We start from the raw sequence: 19,686 nt of genomic DNA, 5'->3' as shown, positions 1-19,686 counted from the left end.
GGCTGGGAGTTCATGGCCGTGGTACTGGAGGTGGGAGAGGGGCTCCGTGCCTCTCAAGCTCGTGCCGAAGCCCTGTTTGGGCGGCTCGTCGCCATCCTCGACCCATCGGCCCCACCCGCTGCAGCAGCTCCACCCACCCCCGAGGCACCCCTCCCTCAGGCCCAGTTGCGTGCGAGAGGTCGGGCCCATGGACGGCCAAGGGGGGCCGGCCGCTGGCCTCGCCGGTGAGCCCTGCTGCCGCCTTGCGGGGGGGTGTTCTGCTGGACAGGCGGGGACGCAGCCCAGGGTGTTATACAGCTGCTGGAGGCAATGGGGCCGGGGCCAGGGGGGCCAGGGGCAGCAGAGCGGGGCTTGGCCACGTTACCTGGTCGCCACAGCCGGGAAGGCTGGGTGGAGGGGCAGCTGCTTCTGACCATGCACTCGCACAGGCGCCGGACGGCGCAGGGGGCGAGCGGGGAGGGGGCTGGCGAGGCAGCGCCCAGGCTATCGACAGGCTCCTGGCTGCCTGTCCTTCCAAATGGGCTCTCCCCAGCCCTGCCTCCCCATGGTCCCTCGACACCCTACCTCTCCTACACGCCTCCCCTTCCTCACATCTGCTGGGGGAGGTGGGATGGTATAATAATAAAGGCTGGTTTCTGTGCAACGGGTGTCTGTGGTCTTTGGCTTGGAATGGGGACGGGGGTGGGCCCGCTGTGTCTGCCTCTTGGTGGCGGCCTCAGGCCAACCCTCCCCTTCAGCGCCACTTGGTGGCTGTTCCCTGCTGCCAGAGACTGGCTGATGCCCTGGATTCCTCATAGCAGGGCGCCTGGCAGTCCCATGCCAACCTCTCTGGACGCGGCCGCCATGGACTTGGCGCTGCATTGGGCAAACAGGGGAGAGGTCCTCAGACCACGCCCACCCCTCTCCTTCCCGACTGCGAGCCCCGCCCAATGCACGAGCCAAGGCGGTCTGCCGGCATGGGTGCAGTTTGCCTGCTGCTCTGGGGCCTGGCCGGGATCGTGTGCTGCCCATAGGCTGTGCCATTCCTGGCCCCTCCCCCTGCCGCTTGTCAGGAAAAGCGCCCTTTGGCTGCACCTGGCGGTGGCCGTGCATCACACCCGCCCACAATGCTTTCTGGTTCTCCCAATTTGCATCTCTGCGCTGCTGCCAGGGCTGGCGCCACTGCACTTTGCTGGCACAGGATACGGCCTGGCAGCGCCACTGCTCCACTTGTGCAGGCACGCCAGCGTTGGGGCCGGCCATAGGATTGCGCAGTAAGACTTAAAGGTTTTTTCTACAAGTTTAGCGCATTTGCGGATGAAGTGATGTTTATTTTGGAGGATCCAGTCCAGACGCTTCCACTGTTGTTGAATAACATTAAGGACTTTGGAGATTTGGCAGGGGTCTACATCAATAAATCAAAATAAAAAATATGACTAAAGCAAAGCAGGATGAGTTAATGAGACTGAGTGTGAAGTGGTTAAAAAAACTGAATATTTGGGAATTGAGTTAACAATGAAAAATATAGACCTATATAGGAATAATTATGAAAAATTGTGGGTACAATTGGAGAAAGATACGATAAAATGGAACAAATTGAACTTGTCTTTGCTGGGTCGCATATCTGTGGTGAAAATGAATGTATTGCCAAGGGTAACGTTTTTATTGCAAACAATCCCAATTGCTAAAGAGGTGAAACAATTTGACAAGTGGCAAAGGAAAATGTTAAACTTTGTTTGGGCGGGCAAAAAACTAAGGGTTACGATGAAAGTACTGTATGATGCAAAAGAAAGAGGTGGTTTGCAACTGCCAAAGTTGAGACTATATCATGAAGCGGTTTGTTTGACATAGTTAAGAGATTGGGTGAACTTATCTAACTGTAAGTTGTTAACTCTGGAAAGCCATAGCAATATTTTTGGTTGGCATGCTTATTTATGGACTGATGAATATAAAATGGATGGTATGTTTTTACACCATTATATAAGAAAAAATACTTCTTCTGTATGGTTGAAATATAAAAAATATTTTGAAGAAAGAAGACCTTTATGGATTGTTCCTACAGAAGTTATAAAACTGCATTCAGAATACCAAGGGAAAGAATGGTTAACTTACGAAGACTTGTTGTTAATGTATGGAGACATAGTCAAAATGAAGAAAGAAGAGGATTTAATCTTTAAATATGGATGGCTACAATATCAACAAATCAAAGACTTATATGAATCAGATAAAAAGAAATTTGGTTTTAGAAGAAAAAATTCAGAAATGGAAGAACTTTTATTAGATGATACAAAAATGATTTCTAAGTTTTATAAACTATTATTGAAATGGTATACAGAAGATGAAGTGGTTAAGGTTCAAATGGTGAAATAGGCATTGAATGTTAATAAAGAGATTTCAATGGAATCATGGGATTTTTATGGAAAAATGAGAATATCTATGTGTACCAATCTGAAAGAGAATTGTTATAAAATGATGTATAGATGGTATCTAACACTGAAAAAATTAGCAAACATGAATAATGTTATGTCAAATAAGTGTTGGAAATGTCAGGAACATGAAGGTTCCTTTTACCATATGTGGTGAACTTGCGATAAGGCAAAACAATTTTGGTCTTCTATCTATGTTGAAATATTGAAAGTTTTGAAGTGTAACTTGCAGAAAAATCCTGAAATGTTTTTGTTAGGACTTAATATGGAAACTGTAAATATGAGGGATAGAACGTTATTATGGTATATGATAATAGCTGCAAGATTGCTGTATGCGCAATATTGGAAGCAAGACAAGATACCAGAAGTTGATGAATGGATACAAAAACTTTTGTACATGGTGGAAATGGATAAATTAACTAGAAAGTTAAAAGAACAAAGTTCAAATGATTTTTTGATGGATTGGAGAAAATTTAAAGAGTATTTGGAAAAGAACTCAGATGTAAAAGACCAATTGTGGTCTATGGACAATTTTTGATGAGTATTATGGAATTGGTTGAACTTAATTTTGATTGTAACTTTACCTTTGAAGATTATGGAAAATTCCCTCTAATTCTATTGAGGGAATATTGTATGAATTAAAGGGTACAAGTGCTGTGGGAGGTCAGAAGGGAGGGAGGGGAAGGGTAATTTGTAGGAGAAAGATTGAAGTTTATGTTTTTTTGTTTGTTCCCAACCTATCCAATAAAATATTTATATATATAAAAAAAGAGTATTCTACAGCGATACACTCAGTAATCCACCTGCTTCGGGTTGACTTAGACAACCAGCAGCCACAACTATCAGCCTAATTTTCTGAAAGAGGCAGTGTGTGCCTGATGTAGAGTCACTGCACATCTAAAGACTGCCAGTTCTTTTCCCGAGGGTGAAAGCTGATAAGACTCCTCTCTTGCGAACAATGGAAGACTGAACTGACTTTTAGCATAAAGGTAGATCAGTATGAAGAACCACTTTGGCCTTATAGAAAAACCCAGAATCTTTTAGCCATAGGTAAAGCTCTCAATTCTGATGCTGTTTCGGCTGAAGTACTCCCACCTACTGCTTACTCAACACATTGGAGCATGCCCCTTTCCCAGAGATATGAGCCCCAACAGAGTGATCGTGCTGTTCACAAGCCTCCCCCGCATGTATTTGTTTTCCCCCCTCAAACACAAATAGGAGCCGCCACCCATTTCAAAGCCTGCAGTGCTTAATGGTCGCTCTTGCATAGCTGAAGGGTGGGAAGAGGCTTGGCATTGCACAGCCCTTTTGCCTCATTACCAGAGGATGACTGTTCCCTTTCTCCCTCAAGGGACACTGCAGCATTTTACAGAGAAGGCAAGGATGTCACTGAACTGAGAGCTCAAAGAAGCCCCTGCCCAAGACTCACCTGAGGCTTCCACTTGAGGGCTATTGGGGTATGGGGTGCAGCACATGGCAGCTGACATTATCCTGAGGACCGAACAACTCCCAGCAGCCTCCTTTGGATTGCATGGGCAACCAGCAACTAAAAAATGCCTGGCCAGCCAATCAGCTGCAGACTGCCGAGGCTTGTAGTCAGGAGGACTTTGCAGCCAGCAGATCTGGAAGATGCAATCTTCCCTCTGGTCCGCTAGCCAGGTATATTTCCAGGAGCCAGCCAGGCCCTCATCACTTGGCTCTCAACTAGCTTTCCATCTTCCCTCCCATGCTGTACTGTTGGTAGTTGGGGTTGGGGACAATCGGTGATCTGACTCATGACCCTCATTCCTTGGTTGATAGTTCAGTACTCTTTAACTTGCATGTGTTTTGGGTTGTTTCTTTACTTTGTCGCAACTTTAGGTAGAGGCAGTTTTGGCATTGGGCATGGATCTTTGGGGGGGGGGCATGCCCTGCAAGCCGAGTTTCCCTGTATTTGGGGAGCCCCTTAAGGGATCTTTGGGGTCATGCATGTTAGTGATGTGCCCAGTTTAGGGGCTGTTGGGCATGATCATTCCCAGATTGCAGTGAATCCACACAAAGATTTGCACTCATCTGGGATCCCACTTACCGTTATCCTGCAGCTGACCGAAGGTGTAAGGGAATCACTGGGTGGTGGACAAATAAAACAGGGTTGCACTTACCTGTAACAGCTGTTCATCTAGGTCTTTGTGCAGGCACACATTGGGATCTGCACTTGCACAGACCAAATGATCGGACAGGAATTTCTTTAGCTTAGTGCTATTAAGGGGGGGCGACCCCCCCAAACTGCTTCAAGCCAGCTTTTCCCACCAAAACAGTCACGTGTTCAGGGAGGTCACCCCTCTTCTTCCCCAGTTTTCCTGCACCGCCGCTCACCATTCAACTTACACTCGAAAGCTCACAGCGGGGCAGGAGGGGGGAAAATGTGTGCCTGCATGAAGACCTAGATGAACAGCAGTTACAGGTAAGTGCAACCCTGTGTTCACCTACGGTCTTCAGTGCAGTCCCACATTGGGAGAATAGCAAGCTACTCACCAACTGGTGCGGTGATGCTCTCAGGTGAAGAGAGACGGCAAAACTGCTTGTCCCACTGCCAACTCTTTTCGAGCGTTGACATCCAAGGCATAATGCCTCACAAAGGTCTCCTCGGAGGACCAGGTGGCGGCTTTGCAGATGTCCACTAGAAGAACTCCACATAAGAATGCTTAGCTTTATTGAGGGGGGGACCTCTCCTAAACTGCTTCAAGCCGGCTTTTCTCACAGAAACAGTCATGTGTTCGAGGTCGCCCCTCTTCATTCCAGGTACCTTTTTGCCACTGTGAGAGGCAGACGTTCTCTTTAGCTGTTTGCTTTAGTTGTTTAAAAACAAGTTTCATATATATTTGTAAACAACTAATAGTTGAAGTTTTCTTATAATAGTTTAGTGAGTTTAGTTAGAAGAAGCAGCATCTTCGTGTACTTCTGTGGGGTTGGAGTGGTGAGTTGAGGAGGTTTCCCTCTAGGCCCTTCCCCCTCCTTTTTTCCCATCGGTTCCTGGAGAGCAAATTTGAGATTGTTGGGATGGCAGACAAATCCCTATTTAAAAAGTGTGCAGACTGCAGCACCAAAATGGCTAAAACTGAAGGCCATCAGTTGTGCTTGGCATGTTTAAGCGACTTCCATGTGGTTGAAAAATGCAAGCACTGCCAGTTATTCACCCCCAAAACAAGGGGAGAATGAACATCAGGTTTAAAGGCAATGCTCTAGGAGAAGGCCATGTCTACTGCCAGTAGCCCAGTAGCAAAAATACCTACTCTCGCAGAGCACAAGGCATGATCAGCTTCCGAAACCACCAGTCCCGTAACATCTTTGGATCTGAAGTCTATCAGAGAGCCATCAGATCTGAAGTCATGTCCTTGGAGCTGACATCAGCACCACTCACGGTCACGAGACACTTCAGCTTCGGCCTGAACAGCAGCTAGTGTCATACAATTGGAGAGCTGTGGGGCTTCCAAGTCACCAGTACTTGCTGTATCTGAAGTGACACCACTGCCCTTCCACCGAAGAAACACAAGGATAAATCAAAGAGTGTGGCAAAGACTAAGTGTAAGTCACAGCTCCACAAGAAATCTCCGGTTACAGCAAAGGTCTCTAAATCTGAACTGAAAGCATTGGAAGCAATACTATCCTGTAGGAGGCCAGTGTTTGGATCCCCATCCTTGGGTGTTGAAAACAGGAGAAAGGCAGATTACCTCCAGGAGGAGTATGCAGCCTCCAAGCTGATACACTCTTTTCAGCAGCTGTTGTGGTACCCTCCACAGTCACCAACTGACTATCTTGATGAGTGAGACTTTTACCCTGCTTACCCCTATACAGTTTTGATTTTGGGTCATTCAGTGTCCATGAAATCCCCGCACTTCTTGGATCCAAGTTGGTTCTCTGAGGCGCGTTCTGCTTCTTCAATCCTAGGTCAGAGTCGGGTTCAGAGCAGGAGGCTCTCAGAACAGAACAGAGCCTGAGTCTTGGGTTGGATCCCTCACCAGAAGAAACTTTAGATGACTAGGAAAGGAGTTCACCCAGTTTTGACTTTAAGTTGTATGCAGAACAGATGCTTCGCATGGTGAAGTTGCTTAACATTAACGTCTCCATGGAGCTGCAGACATCAAAGGATAGCATATTAAAACACATTTACTCTGACACCTCTGATGCAATCGCCTTTCCAATGATTAAAGGCTTCATTGAGATCTTAGAGACTCTGTCAGAAGCTGGCTTCAACATCAGCCACCACAAAGAAAGTGGAGGCCCATTACAGGGTTAGGCAACATAAGTGCAGCTACCCGTCCATGCATCTTCCATGATTATGGAGGAACAAGAAGCTAGAAACGAATCAGGCAACATGATGACCCCAGCAGATACAGCAAAAAACTTGATGCTGTGGGGAAGAAGGTCTACTCAGGCTCGGCCCTAGCAGTGAAAATAGCGAATTATTTGACAATAGTGAGTGGATACCAAATATTTCTTTGGCTGGTTTTATGGAGTCCCAACCTCTTGGATACACATCTTCACATGGTGAGGGGGGTTGTATGCGTCAGGGAAGCTGAGAGCAACACCTACAAGAGCACAGACTTGGTCAAGAGTTTAAACTTCTAGAAAAGTCACTCAAGGCAGAATGGTCAAAGCTAAGACACCAGACTAAGATGCCTCCACCCACTTTAGGAATCAACAGTCACATCAGCAGAAGTGAACTGAATGTCCCAATGGCGATGGGAGTAGAGGAATTTTTGAAGGTTAGGTACTGGGCAGTAGCAGTAATGGAAGGTGACACTGGCGGAGTATCTTTCACAGACAATGGCAGTGTCACTTCAATTAACCCTGATTAGGATTGCAAAGTGGAAGGCAATGGTAAACCACTTCTGCTAATCTTTGTCAGAGGTGCTTTAGGCTCATCCTGCACTGGGCAGGGGGTTGAACTAGATGGCCTGTATGGCCCCTTCCAACTCTATGAATCTCTTACCTTGAAAACCCTATGGTGAGACAATCTAAAATGAAAAAAGATAGTACTGCAAAACAAAACCCTCAGGTCGAATGGCACTATATTGGCTACTGAGGAAGAGCTGAGGACTTGTACGAATAGCGCTATTCTTAATGATGGGACTAGATTAAAGCCAAAAGGACATCCAGTTGTGGACATGAATAGATGAAAAAAGAAAATCCAAAGCTGTGCAATACACATAATAGGAACATGGAATGTGAGAAGTATGAAGACAGGTAAGCTAGATATCGTAAAACAAGAAATGGACCATTTAAACATTGCAGTCCTGGGCATAAGTGAACTAATGTGGACCAACTCAGGACATTTTCAGTTAGAAAATCACAGCATTTTACTGTGGGAACAAACTTAAAGAAAAGGTTGTTGCTCTAATAGTGAGGTGAGACAGCAGAAGCAGTTAAGAGCTACAACGCAAAGTCTGACCGATTAATATCAATCAGACTTCAGGGAAAGCCGGTTAACATAACCATCATTCAAGTTTATGCTCCAACTACAGTTGCTGAGGAGGAAGAAATAGAAAACATTTTTGCAAGTGTCCAAGAAGAAATTGATAGTACACTTAAACAAGATAGTACACCTAAACAATCATAGGTGACTGGAATGCAGAAGTAGGTGATAAAGCAGAATCAAGCATAGTTGGAAAATTTGGACTAGGATCACGAAATGAAGCAGGAGAGCGGCTCATAGAATTTTGTGAAGCCAACAACCTGTTCATTGTTAATACATGCTTCAGGCAACTAAAAAGACGATTGTATACGTGGAAATCACCGAGTGACCAATACAGGAACCAAATAGATTACATAACTGAAAGCAGAAGATGGAGAAGCTCTAATCTCTCAGCTAAAACAAGACCAGGAACGGATCGTGATATAGGTCACGAGTTGCTAATATCAAAAATTAGAATAAAGCTTAAAAGAAACAAAAAAATCATAGTGCCAAAATACAATCTAAATAATATTCCTAAAGAATTTAAAGACCAGGTAAGGAACAGATTTGCAATACTAAGTTTAATTGATCATGAGCCAGAAGACCTACAGGCTGAAACCAGAGATCAGAAGAATGTAGCCATTCTTCTGTAGCCAAAAGAAAGTAGAAGCCTAAATGGATGACTGAGGAAACTCTTAAAATTTCTAAAGTTAGACAAGCAAAAGCAAAAGGCAACAGAAACAGGCTAAAAATGCTAAATGCAACTTTTCAGCGGCTTGCACACAGAAACAAAGAAATCTATTATAATAACCAGGGCAAAGAAATAGAAGAGAGCAACAAAACAGAAAGAACAAGAGACTTGTTCCAAAAGATCCGAGAAATCAAAGGGAAATTCAAGCTACAGCTTGGGATACTGAAAGATCAACATGGAAATACAGTATCTGATCAGGACAAAATAAAGGAAAGATGAAAACAATACACTGAAGAACTATACAAAAGAAATGGAAAGATGACAGATGCTTTTGACAAAGAATCTTCTGATGAAGAACCAGAAATCCTAGAAAGTGAAGTAAAAGTTGCACTCAAAGCAATTGAGAGAAACAAAGCACCTGGAGTAGATGGAATACCAATACAGGTATTTCAAGCTACAGAAATGGAGTCCATCAAAATCTTAACAAGAATCTGTCAACAAATATGGAAATCAAAACAACGGCCCATAGACTGGAAACACCCGGTCTACATTCCAATTCCCCAAAAAGGGGATACCAAGGAGTGCAGCAACTATCGGACAATCGCGTTAATTTCCCATGCAAGCAAAGTGATGCTCAAAATTCTACAGCAAAGACTCTTACCATATACGGAAAATAGAAATGCCAGATGTTCAAGCTGGATTCAGAAAAGGAAGAGGCACCAGAGATCATATTGCAAATTTACGATGGCTAATGAAACATACCAGGGAATCTCAGAAGAAAATCACCGTGTGTTTTATAGACTACAGAAAAGCTTTTGACTGTGTAGATCATGAAAAGCTATGGAGAGTCTTAAAGAAATGGGGGTGCCACAACATCTGATTGTTTTGATGTGCAACCTGTACGCTGGACAAGAGGCTAGTCAGGACAGAATATAGTGAAAACAAAATGGTTTCCAATTGGCAAAAGTGTCAAACAAAGATGCACATTATCTTCCTACCTGTTCAACCTCTATGCAGAGTATTTCATAAGGAAAGCTGGATTAGATGGAGAAAAAGGTGGAGTAAAATTTGGTGGGAGGAACATTAACAATCTGAGATATGCAGATGACATCAGATTGTTAGCAGAAAATAGTGAAGACTTGAAATGACTATGGTTGTTGTGGGTTTTCCGGGCTGTATTGCCATGGTCTTGGCATTGTAGTTCCCGACGTTTCGCCTGCAGCTGTGGCTGGCATCTTCAGAGGTGTAGCACCAAAAGACAGAGATCTCTCAGTGTCACAGTGACACTGAGAGATCTCTGTCTTTTGGTGCTACACCTCTGAAGATGCCAGCCACAGCTGCAGGCGAAACGTCGGGAACTACAATGCCAAGACCATGGCAATACAGCCCAGAAACCCCACAACAACCACCGTTCTCTGGCCGTGAAAGCCTTCGACAATACTTGAAATGACTACTGATGAAGTAGGTACTAGATCAAATCAAGCCTGAATTCTCGTTAGAAGCTAAAATGATAAGACTAAGGCTATCGTACTTTGGTCACATCATGAGAAGACAAGATTCTCTGGAAAAGTCAATAATGCTAGGAAAAGAGGAAGACCTAAAACACGATGGCTTGACTCAATAAAAGAAGCCACAAACTCCAGTTTGCAGGGTCTGTTAAAGATAGGATGTTTTGGAGGTCTTTCATTCATAGTATTGCCATAGGTCGGAGACGACTTGACGGCACATAACACAAACCTGAAGATAAAAAGCCTCTTGTAAAGTTGATCTTTGAGAAGGCAGTAATTTTGTCAAAGCAACAAATCAGTGCTAGCCAGCACGTGTTAGATATGTCAGCCAGAGGCCTTAATGCAGCTGTGGCACTATGCAGGCATGCATGGCTTAGGTAACCTATTGAGGTTACCTATTGAGACAGGCAATAAGACAGAAAACATGCCATTTGAAGGCACCTCGTTATTCTCAGAGAAAACGAATGACTACCTATCAAAGAAAATGAAGGACTGAGAAAGCCAAGTCCTATGGTATTTTGCCACAGTCATCTGGAAATCCCATATATAGACATCCTGGGAGGCGTGATTATCAACAAAGGCGTGATTATCGGCCTTATAGATTTCAACACTATAGACCTCAGTATCCGTACAAAGGTCCCTATGCAGGTCAGTCACAGCCTAGACTAAACTCCTGCATCAGAGTTTCTCCTTCCACTCCCAACAGCAATCCAATTACCACTTTTACTACCTTGTGTTTGCTTCTCACATATCTGTAGAAGTTTTTCTTATTGTAGCGAGCCCTCCTGGCCAGACCCAGTTCATATTGAGCTTTGGCTTCTCTGATGGCTGATCTGCAGTACCTAGTAACCCTCATATTCCTCCTTAGAGGTCTGTCCTCTCCATTTCCTGAACATTTCCTTTTTCTCCCTTAGCTTATTGTGGAGCTCTCTGTTCATCCACATCGGTTTCTTGGAGCCCTTACCATGTTTCCGTCTTGCTGGGATAGTGAAGGCTTGAGCTTGCAAAAGCTCATGTTTGAGAAGAGCCCACCCTTCACTTGTTCCTGTCCCTTCCAGCACACTCCCCCACGGAATGACTCTCATCAAGCCTCTGAGTTCATTTTTTTTAAAGAAATTTTATTAGGTGAGTACAGATTTACAAACATTATTTCAATTATTAAACCTAAATATCAATTTTCCCCTACCCTTTCCCACCCCCCTTTTTTGGTGACTTCCAACAGTTTTCCAACCCATATCTTAATCTATAACTTATTTTTCTATTCTCTCTATATATAATTAACTCTTATTACATTAATAAACTAAATAATTTCCATTAAACTCAAATCTATTTAAAATTTTAACTTTACAATAATTAAAACTTTTCTTTAAATGGTAAAGATTACTGTCCCCACTAAATTCCCCTAATAACTTTCAAATTGCCACAATTTCCCCTTCACGTCCCACTTTTTTTCCAAATACTCTTTCAATCTACCCCAATCCTTAAAAAATTCTTCAGCATTCTGGTCTCTCAGCCTTGTCATTTTGTCATTTTGAAAGGAGCCTTCTGTCGATATCATCGCCTTCCAAGTATATTCCAAGAGTACTCTTCTAGCTGCAGCTCCCTTTCCTTCTCTGAGCCCAGATGACTGTGATGTGCCTCTGGTGAGGAGGAGTCTAATTCAATTAAGGCTCACTCAGTACAGAGTGGGACCAGCAGTTAGCCCAAGACAAAATAGGCACTCTCCAATTCGTAAAAATCCCCCTCTGCCATCAGGTCGAACTCAGGCCACCCACACAGTAACCTCAGCAAATTCCCCTATTAATTAAGGAAGGCAACAGAAAAAGACTCACCACTCTAGCATCTCCATGCTGCTTCTTCTCAGAACCCAGATGGCTGTGATGTGCCTCTGGTGAAAAGGAATCTAATTCAATTCAAGGCTCACTCCGTAGAGGGTGGGGCCAGCATTTAGCTCCAGGCAAAACAGGTACTCTCCAATTGGTAACAATCCCTCTCTGCAATCAGCTCCAACTCAGGCAAAAAAGACAAACAGAAACACTCACTCCAACTGGCATCACTTTACAGCAGGCTGTACACACTCACACAGCCCCAAACACTGTCCTCCTACACCTCAACTTCAGCAAATCCCTCCAGCAGTTAAGGAAGGCAGATTTCAGTCAGCAGAAATGATCCAAGTACTGCTAGAACTCATGGCCTCAACCACAGCAGTAGTTCCATTGATACATTTAAGGATGAGGACTTTACAGCTGTGGTTCATTCGGCATTTCCATCCATGATTGCAAACCCCACACAAGAAATTTTCAATTCCTGGAAGGGTTTTAAGTTCTTTTGGGTGGTGGAGTCACTGACAATCTGTCCAAAGGAGTAGATTTTGATTTGAGTAACCATGAGGTTACTCTAACCACAGATGCCTCCTTAGAGGGATGGGGAGGCCATTATGGGGAGGTGTCAGTAAATGATGTTTGGTCTGAATCAGAGAAATGGAACCATATTAATCTATTGGAACACCATGCAGTATATTATGCACTTAACTCTCTTTCAGATATGTTGACACATAGGAAAGTCCAGTTTTTTTCGGACAATACAACCATGGTATTTTACATAAACAGGGTGGCACTGCTTCAAGAAAGCTCTGTGAAGAGGCCATCTGTTTGTGGGACTGGGCTGTAGACCATGGCATTACATTGTCAGCCGTGCATATAGCAGGCATGCACAATACGAGGGCAGATCAATTGAACAGGATGGGCAAGTCACACCACGAGTGGGTCCTGACAGACAGATATGCTCATCAGGTGTTCTGGAATGGGAGTCGATTTATTCGCCACACGGGACAATACCAAAGCCCGTGTTCTGTTCTGGAGAAGGGAGAGACAGTCAGTCCCTTCCAGATTCAATGGGACGGGGGTGTTGTTTTATGCTTGCCCTCCCATTCCACTAATTCAGAAGGTAGTCTGCAAAATTCAAGCAGAGGGAACCGGATGCTTACCGATAGCTCCATATTGACCACGTCAGCCGTGGTTCTATACAATCAACTGCATAGCAATGGGTTATGTCCACTTACCGGCAGTACTGGACTTGATAACATACAGGGGGACTCTCCATAACGACTTGGGCTGGTTACACCTGACAGCATGGTTTCTGGGACAATAGGTATGCAATTTTTTTAAGAGGTGGCAAGCGTTTTGCTTAACTCACGTGGAATGTCCACTAGGAAGTCGTATGTGTACAAATGGAATAGGTTTGTCATATGGGCAAACACTAAGAACAACGTGCCAGAAATGTGTCAGTTGTCCAGTGTTTTTGAATACTTGGTTTCACTGCAGGCCTCGGGGCTGTCCTCTTCATCTGTAAAGATCCATTTGGTAGCTATCTCTGCATTCCATAGGAGAGTGGACAGAAAAACTATTTTTTTGCACTATTTGTCAAAATTATTTTTGAAAGGGTTGTATAACTTCTACTCATCAAGGGCCCCTACAGTACCCTAATGGTTGTTGTCACTGGTGCTAGCAAAATTAATGTTTAAACCGTTCAAACCAATGGCAACATGTTCTTCGTCCCTCACTGAAGATGGCCGTTTTATTAGCTAGCACATCAGCTAGAAGGATCAACAAGCTCAGGACATTGTGAATAGAGCCTTCCTTTCTACAGATACACCCTGATAGATTAGTAATGCGCAACAGTTTACGGTTTTTGCCCAAAGTTGTACCAAAGTTCCATACAGCGCAGAGCATATCCCTCCCAGTGTTCTTCTCAGGTCCTACAACCGTCCAAGAATGTGCACTTACACGCATTAGATGTCAGGAGAGCTGTTTTATTTTGCAAGGACAGAACTCAATACTTTCGCAAAGATACAAGGTTTTTTGTTGTCATTAAGGCCCTAACAAGGGCAGGGCTGCTTCCACTCAAACTATATCGAGATAGGTGGTCTCTGCGATCAGGCACTGTTGTACCATGTCCATTTGGTCTTCGAGCCCATTCAACAAGAGCACAGGTGACTTCAGCTGCATTCTTATGTGGAGTTCTTCTAATGGACATCTGCAATGCAGCCACCTGATCCTCTGAGGAGTTCGTCAAGAGGTATTATGCCTTGGATGTCAATGCTCGAAAAGAGTTGGCAGTGGGACAAGAAATTTTGCAGTCTCCTTTAACCTGAGAGCATCACCGCACCAGTTGGTGAGTAGCTTGCTATTCTCCCAATGTGGGACTGCACTGAAGACCGTAGGTGAACACAGGGTTGCACTTACCTGTAACTGCTGTTCATCTAGGTCTTCATGCAGGCACACATTTCCCCCCTCCTGCCCCGCTGTGAGCTCTCGAGTGTAAGTTGAATGGTGAGCAGCGGTGCAGGAAAACTGGGGAAGAAGAGGGGTGACCTCCCTGAACACGTGACTGTTTTGGTGGGAAAAGCTGGCTTGAAGCAGTTTGGGGGGGTCGCCCCCCCCTTAATAGCACTAAGCTAAAGAAATTCCTATCCGATCATTTGGTCTGTGCAAGTGCAGATCCCAATGTGTGCCTGCACAAAGACCTAGATGAACAGCTGTTACAGGTAAGCGCAACCCTGTTTTATTTGTCCACCACCCAGTGATTCCCTTACACCTTCGGTCAGCTGCAGGATAACGGTAAGTGGGATCCCAGATGAGTGCAAATCTTTGTGTGGATTCACTGCAATCTGGGAATGATCATGCCCAACAGCCCCTAAACTGGGCACATCACTAACATGCATGACCCCAAAGATCCCTTAAGGGGCTCCCCAAATACAGGGAAACTCGGCTTGCAGGGCATGCCCCCCCCCAAAGATCCATGCCCAATGCCAAAACTGCCTCTACCTAAAGTTGCGACAAAGTAAAGAAACAACCCAAAACACATGCAAGTTAAAGAGTACTGAACTATCAACCAAGGAATGAGGGTCATGAGTCAGATCACCGATTGTCCCCAACCCCAACTACCAACAGTACAGCATGGGAGGGAAGATGGAAAGCTAGTTGAGAGCCAAGTGATGAGGGCCTGGCTGGCTCCTGGAAATATACCTGGTTAGCGGACCAGAGGGAAGATTGCATCTTCCAGATCTGCTGGCTGCAAAGTCCTCCTGACTACAAGCCTCGGCAGTCTGCAGCTGATTGGCTGGCCAGGCATTTTTTAGTTGCTGGTTGCCCATGCAATCCAAAGGAGGCTGCTGGGAGTTGTTCGGTCCTCAGGATAATGTCAGCTGCCATGTGCTGCACCCCATACCCCAATAGCCCTCAAGTGGAAGCCTCAGGTGAGTCTTGGGCAGGGGCTTCTTTGAGCTCTCAGTTCAGTGACATCCTTGCCTTCTCTGTAAAATGCTGCAGTGTCCCTTGAGGGAGAAAGGGAACAGTCATCCTCTGGTAATGAGGCAAAAGGGCTGTGCAATGCCAAGCCTCTTCCCACCCTTCAGCTATGCAAGAGCGACCATTAAGCGCTGCAGGCTTTGAAATGGGTGGCGGCTCCTATTTGTGTTTGAGGGGGGGAAACAAATACATGCGGGGGAGGCTTGTGAACAGCACGATCACTCTGTTGGGGCTCATATCTCTGGGAAAGGGGCATGCTCCAATGTGTTGAGTAAGCAGTCGGTGGGAGTACTTCAGCCAAAACAGCATCAGAATTGAGAGCTTTACCTACGACCAAAAGATTCTGGGTTTTCCATAAGGACAAAGTGGTTCTTCATACTGATCTACTTTTATGCTAAAAGTCAGTTCAGTCTTCCGTTGATCACAAGAGAGGCGCCTATCAGCTTTCACCCTAGGGAAAAGAACTGACAGTCCAGATTATGAAGTGGTTTGGTGGAGGTCCCCCCGCTTAATAGCAGTAAGCTAAAGAAATTCATGTCTGATCGGCTGGCCTGCACAAGTGCCGATCCCAGTGTGGGACTGCACTGAAAACCGTAGATGAAGATGATGCTTGAATCAGCATCCCATACTGCACCCAAGGCTCTGTAAGCTGTAAACCAATAAAGTTGTGGCCTTTCTAATGCCAACAAGTTGTCATATTTATTTTGTTGCTTTTTCCTCACTCCATTCAATGCTGGGCCAGCAAACAGAAAGTAAAATTAGTAAAGAAAAAGCAGCCTTTCTCTTACTTTTTAACAGCAGAGAAGAGTAGACAGATTTAGTAAATAAAGGTACATGAAGGAAAAAACAACCTATGAACTTGATGAAGAAATGTGCAGCTCTTTCCTTGCTCTGGTTTCAGGAGGAAGCAGGAAGCAACTGAGGATAGTTAGCACTGCCTCCCCCCTAGAGACAAAAGGAACAACCTATTTCCTGTCTCCAGGGATTGTGGATAGGACAGTACCCGACTGGAGTGTCATTCCTTCTTCAAGTGAATAACGTTTCAACTCCTCTACTTATTAAATTTGACTTAAAATATGCTCATATCATTTTCAGTATTCAACACTAAATTTATACATACACATTCTCTACCAGTGTGTTGATTTTGAGAATCCAAACACCAAGCTGTTGGGCTCAAGAGCAGTAACAGGAAAAAATGAAATATAACAAGCAACTGCTTTGACAATTATTTGGTCTGGGTTTGTGCGCACATTGTATTATCTGTGGTTCTCTGTAGCAATTAAAGGCTAATTTTATAAATTAGAGTTCCTTTCTACCATTGCCCCTAAAATTTGTGGTTATTACTTAACTGCAGACTGTAAGACATAGTATAGCATACAAAGTATAGGGAATAATTTTGTGTTCTCCAAAACTGGCTTGTCATCTTTATGTGTACCCAGTGTTTTAAAAATCTTAAAGCAGTTATGCCATTGGAAGAATCAAAAAGTTAAAATTTTAAAAGATTATCGAACTCCACAGTCCAATATAAAGAGTGACAATCTTTGTTATTATTCAATCTAACTTTCAAGATTTGTTATTACTATATTTACCTGAAGGGAAGAATCTGAATGTAAGGTGACACCCCCTCCCTCCCAAAAATTTATACAAAAGGGTTTTTTAAATAACTCTACATAAACATAACATGAAAACGTAAGATGCTTTGCCCTTTTTCTTAGCAGTACATATGGGGGGAAAACTCTAGCCTTCCTTTCAGGTAAATATTGGTAGCTGACAGAGGACTACCAGCACATTATAGAAGTTTGCGGTCTTATCTTAAAAAGAGGTGGTGGTGGTCATATTTACCAGACACTCGAATATCCAGCCACTCATCAGAATTACAACTGGATCTTTCATTTTCCTTAAGAGAAAGAAGTTGATTTAATGGTATTTCATTTCCACACTGTAATTCTTGAACAGAAATTTTCTCTTCTTGAATTCTTATTGTTCTGTTTTGATATTCTAGATCTACAAAATCATCACTAAAGTCTTCACTCAGATCATTTTTCTCAGAAGATGACAAGGAAGATATAGATATTTCATCAACATCACCATCTCTGAAAATAAGTTTACCATCATCCTCTACCAAATTATATACTTCAGTAACTTCTGGTCTTTCACTGTTGTGTGTGTCTTTTTCATCAGTTCCTCTACAGACATTTATTGAAATCAAAGAGTCCTCCAATAAGGATTTTTCATTATCATTATTTGTGCTGCCATCCATTGGAATCTTTCTCCCCATACGTTGGCTGCTAGGCTTCAATAAAGAAGGGTGGCCGGTTCTAAATCTTAAAGATGGTGCATCCCCAGAGCCATTTGACAGTGGCAGTTTCTTCAGTCCTGAAGATGCTAAAGTTGTATAAGATCTAGGAAGCCCATACATTAGAGGTTCATTACTACTGGGTATCTCAAGCTGCTGAGCATTTAATAACAGATTTGATCTCTGAGATGTTCTAATAGCTAGGTGTTGTTTCTGATAAGGCCTTGTAAGATCTACAGCTCTATTAAAAGAATGTGACCTGGTTAAGATGGTAGGGGGCAAGAGGGTGTTTTGAACTGAATGAGAAAAGCTTTGTGACCGAACCATTTTTTCACAAAAAGATTTAACATTTTCTGTGGACTCTGATAGACTATCGCCTGAGTTGCTTCTCATTATAGTTGAATTACTTCTGTTTTTCTGAAAGCCTACAGTTGACTGGGTCCCACAAATTCCGTTGAAGTATGACTTCGGAGCATTAAGTCCAGAATATGAAGTTCTGCCTAACAATGAACTTTTGGAGAACTTAGCTGAACGAGGCAGCCCAGGCAAAGAATTTTGGCTTAATTCTTCTGTAGATGACACAAACATGTTGCTTTGTTTTCCAATCTGTGAAGATGTGCTGTTCAAACCTATCCTTACCACTTCCTGACCAACTGTACTTTGAGACTGAGGATGCTTTTCAGAATCATTCAGTTTTTCATTGGAATTGTGGCTGGAGATAGATTCTCTATTAGTCTGGTTGCCCAGGTGGTATTTATTCGATTTTCTCCAGTTGAAGGAAAAGGAAGACATACGAAGAGTGCCATTGTGCTTGCTGAGATTTTTGTCAATGCTCTGAGAATTCCCTGATAAATTAAGAACGGTCCCATTTGGAACAGTCTGCAGGATACTTCCTACAGGTTTTGTTCCATACTTTGGTAACCTGGAAACGAAGGATGTCTTGATAGGATTTTTTTCTTCCATGAGCTATACTCATTCCATGAGAGCTAGCCCTTGAATTCTCCTTGACTCTAGAGGGAGAGAGAGAAAATCAGAATATTAGTGATCATACAAATATTATGAAATTAAAAAGAGTCCAGTAGCACCTTTAAGACTAACCAATTTTATTATAGCATAAGCTTTCGAGAATCAAGTTCTCTTCGTCAGATGCCTGATCAAAACTGGGCAGATACAGAAGAGGAGGGGGAAAGAGAGGGAAGGAGGGGAGCATAAATCACAAGAAGGCAGAATGCAATTAGCATAGAGGCAATCAAAACATTCCTTTGCTTGGAAATGTAAACATTTCCTTTTGGTGTGCAGTCAGTTTGTAGCAGTGAAGGTATCCAATTCCTATGTAGTATAAGCCTTCTGTAACCACAGCTCTCCCTGCCAGTTGCATCTGACAAAGAGAACTGTGGTCCCCGAAAGCTCACACCAGGCGTCACTGGGCTCCCCCAGATCACGCCTCTGTAAAGAGAATCTGTTACCTGTGGTAATGTGATAACCATTCATAGTCTCTATTCAGTCCCCGCTTGACAGAGTCAAATTTGCATATGAATTCCAATTCAGCAGCCTCCCGCTGGATTTTGTTTTTGAAAGGTTTCTGTTGAACCACAGCGACCTTTAAGTCTTTGGTGGAATGTCCTGGTAGATTGAAATGTTCTCCCACTGGTTTTTGGACGTTTCCATTTCTAATGTCAGATTTGTGTCCATTTATTCTTTTGCATAGAGGTTGGCTGGTTTGTCCAATGTACAGAGCAGAGGGACATTGTTGGCACATGAGGGCGTATATCAGATTGGAGGATGAGCAGCTGTAAGAGCCAGAGACAGTGTAGTTGATGCCATTGGGTCCTGTAATTGTATTCCCTGGGTAGATATAGGGGCAGAGCTGGCATCTGGGTCTGTTGCAGGGCTTGGTATCTGTGCTGGTGACTCTGCTGGCCGATTCATGATTGTAAGTGAGAAGTCGTTTAAGATTGGGGGGCTGTCTGTAGGCAAGGAAAGGTCTTCCACCCAGGGCTTCTGAGAGAGAGGTATCATTTTCCAGGATGGGTTGTAGCTCAC

At 43.9% G+C, this 19,686-nt stretch overlaps 1 protein-coding gene across 2 annotated transcripts in view; it reads right to left on the bottom strand.

Annotated features, from left to right (window-relative positions):
* Positions 1 to 19,686, bottom strand: part of CCSER2 (coiled-coil serine rich protein 2) — a 356,652-nt gene that overhangs the window by 279,890 nt on the left and 57,076 nt on the right. For both annotated transcript variants that reach the window (XM_055001012.1, XM_055001013.1), the window contains exon 2: positions 17,190 to 18,653. In XM_055001012.1, coding sequence (XP_054856987.1) covers positions 17,190 to 18,606 — 1,417 coding nt within the window. In that variant the 5' untranslated portion in view covers positions 18,607 to 18,653. The remainder of the gene's footprint in view (positions 1 to 17,189; positions 18,654 to 19,686) is intronic.

Source organism: Eublepharis macularius, chromosome 17, assembly GCF_028583425.1.
Source record: "Eublepharis macularius isolate TG4126 chromosome 17, MPM_Emac_v1.0, whole genome shotgun sequence".
NCBI classification, from domain to species: domain Eukaryota; kingdom Metazoa; phylum Chordata; class Lepidosauria; order Squamata; family Eublepharidae; genus Eublepharis; species Eublepharis macularius.
The sequence above is the reverse complement of the archived record's forward strand: the minus strand, read 5'-3'. Positions and strand labels throughout refer to the sequence as shown.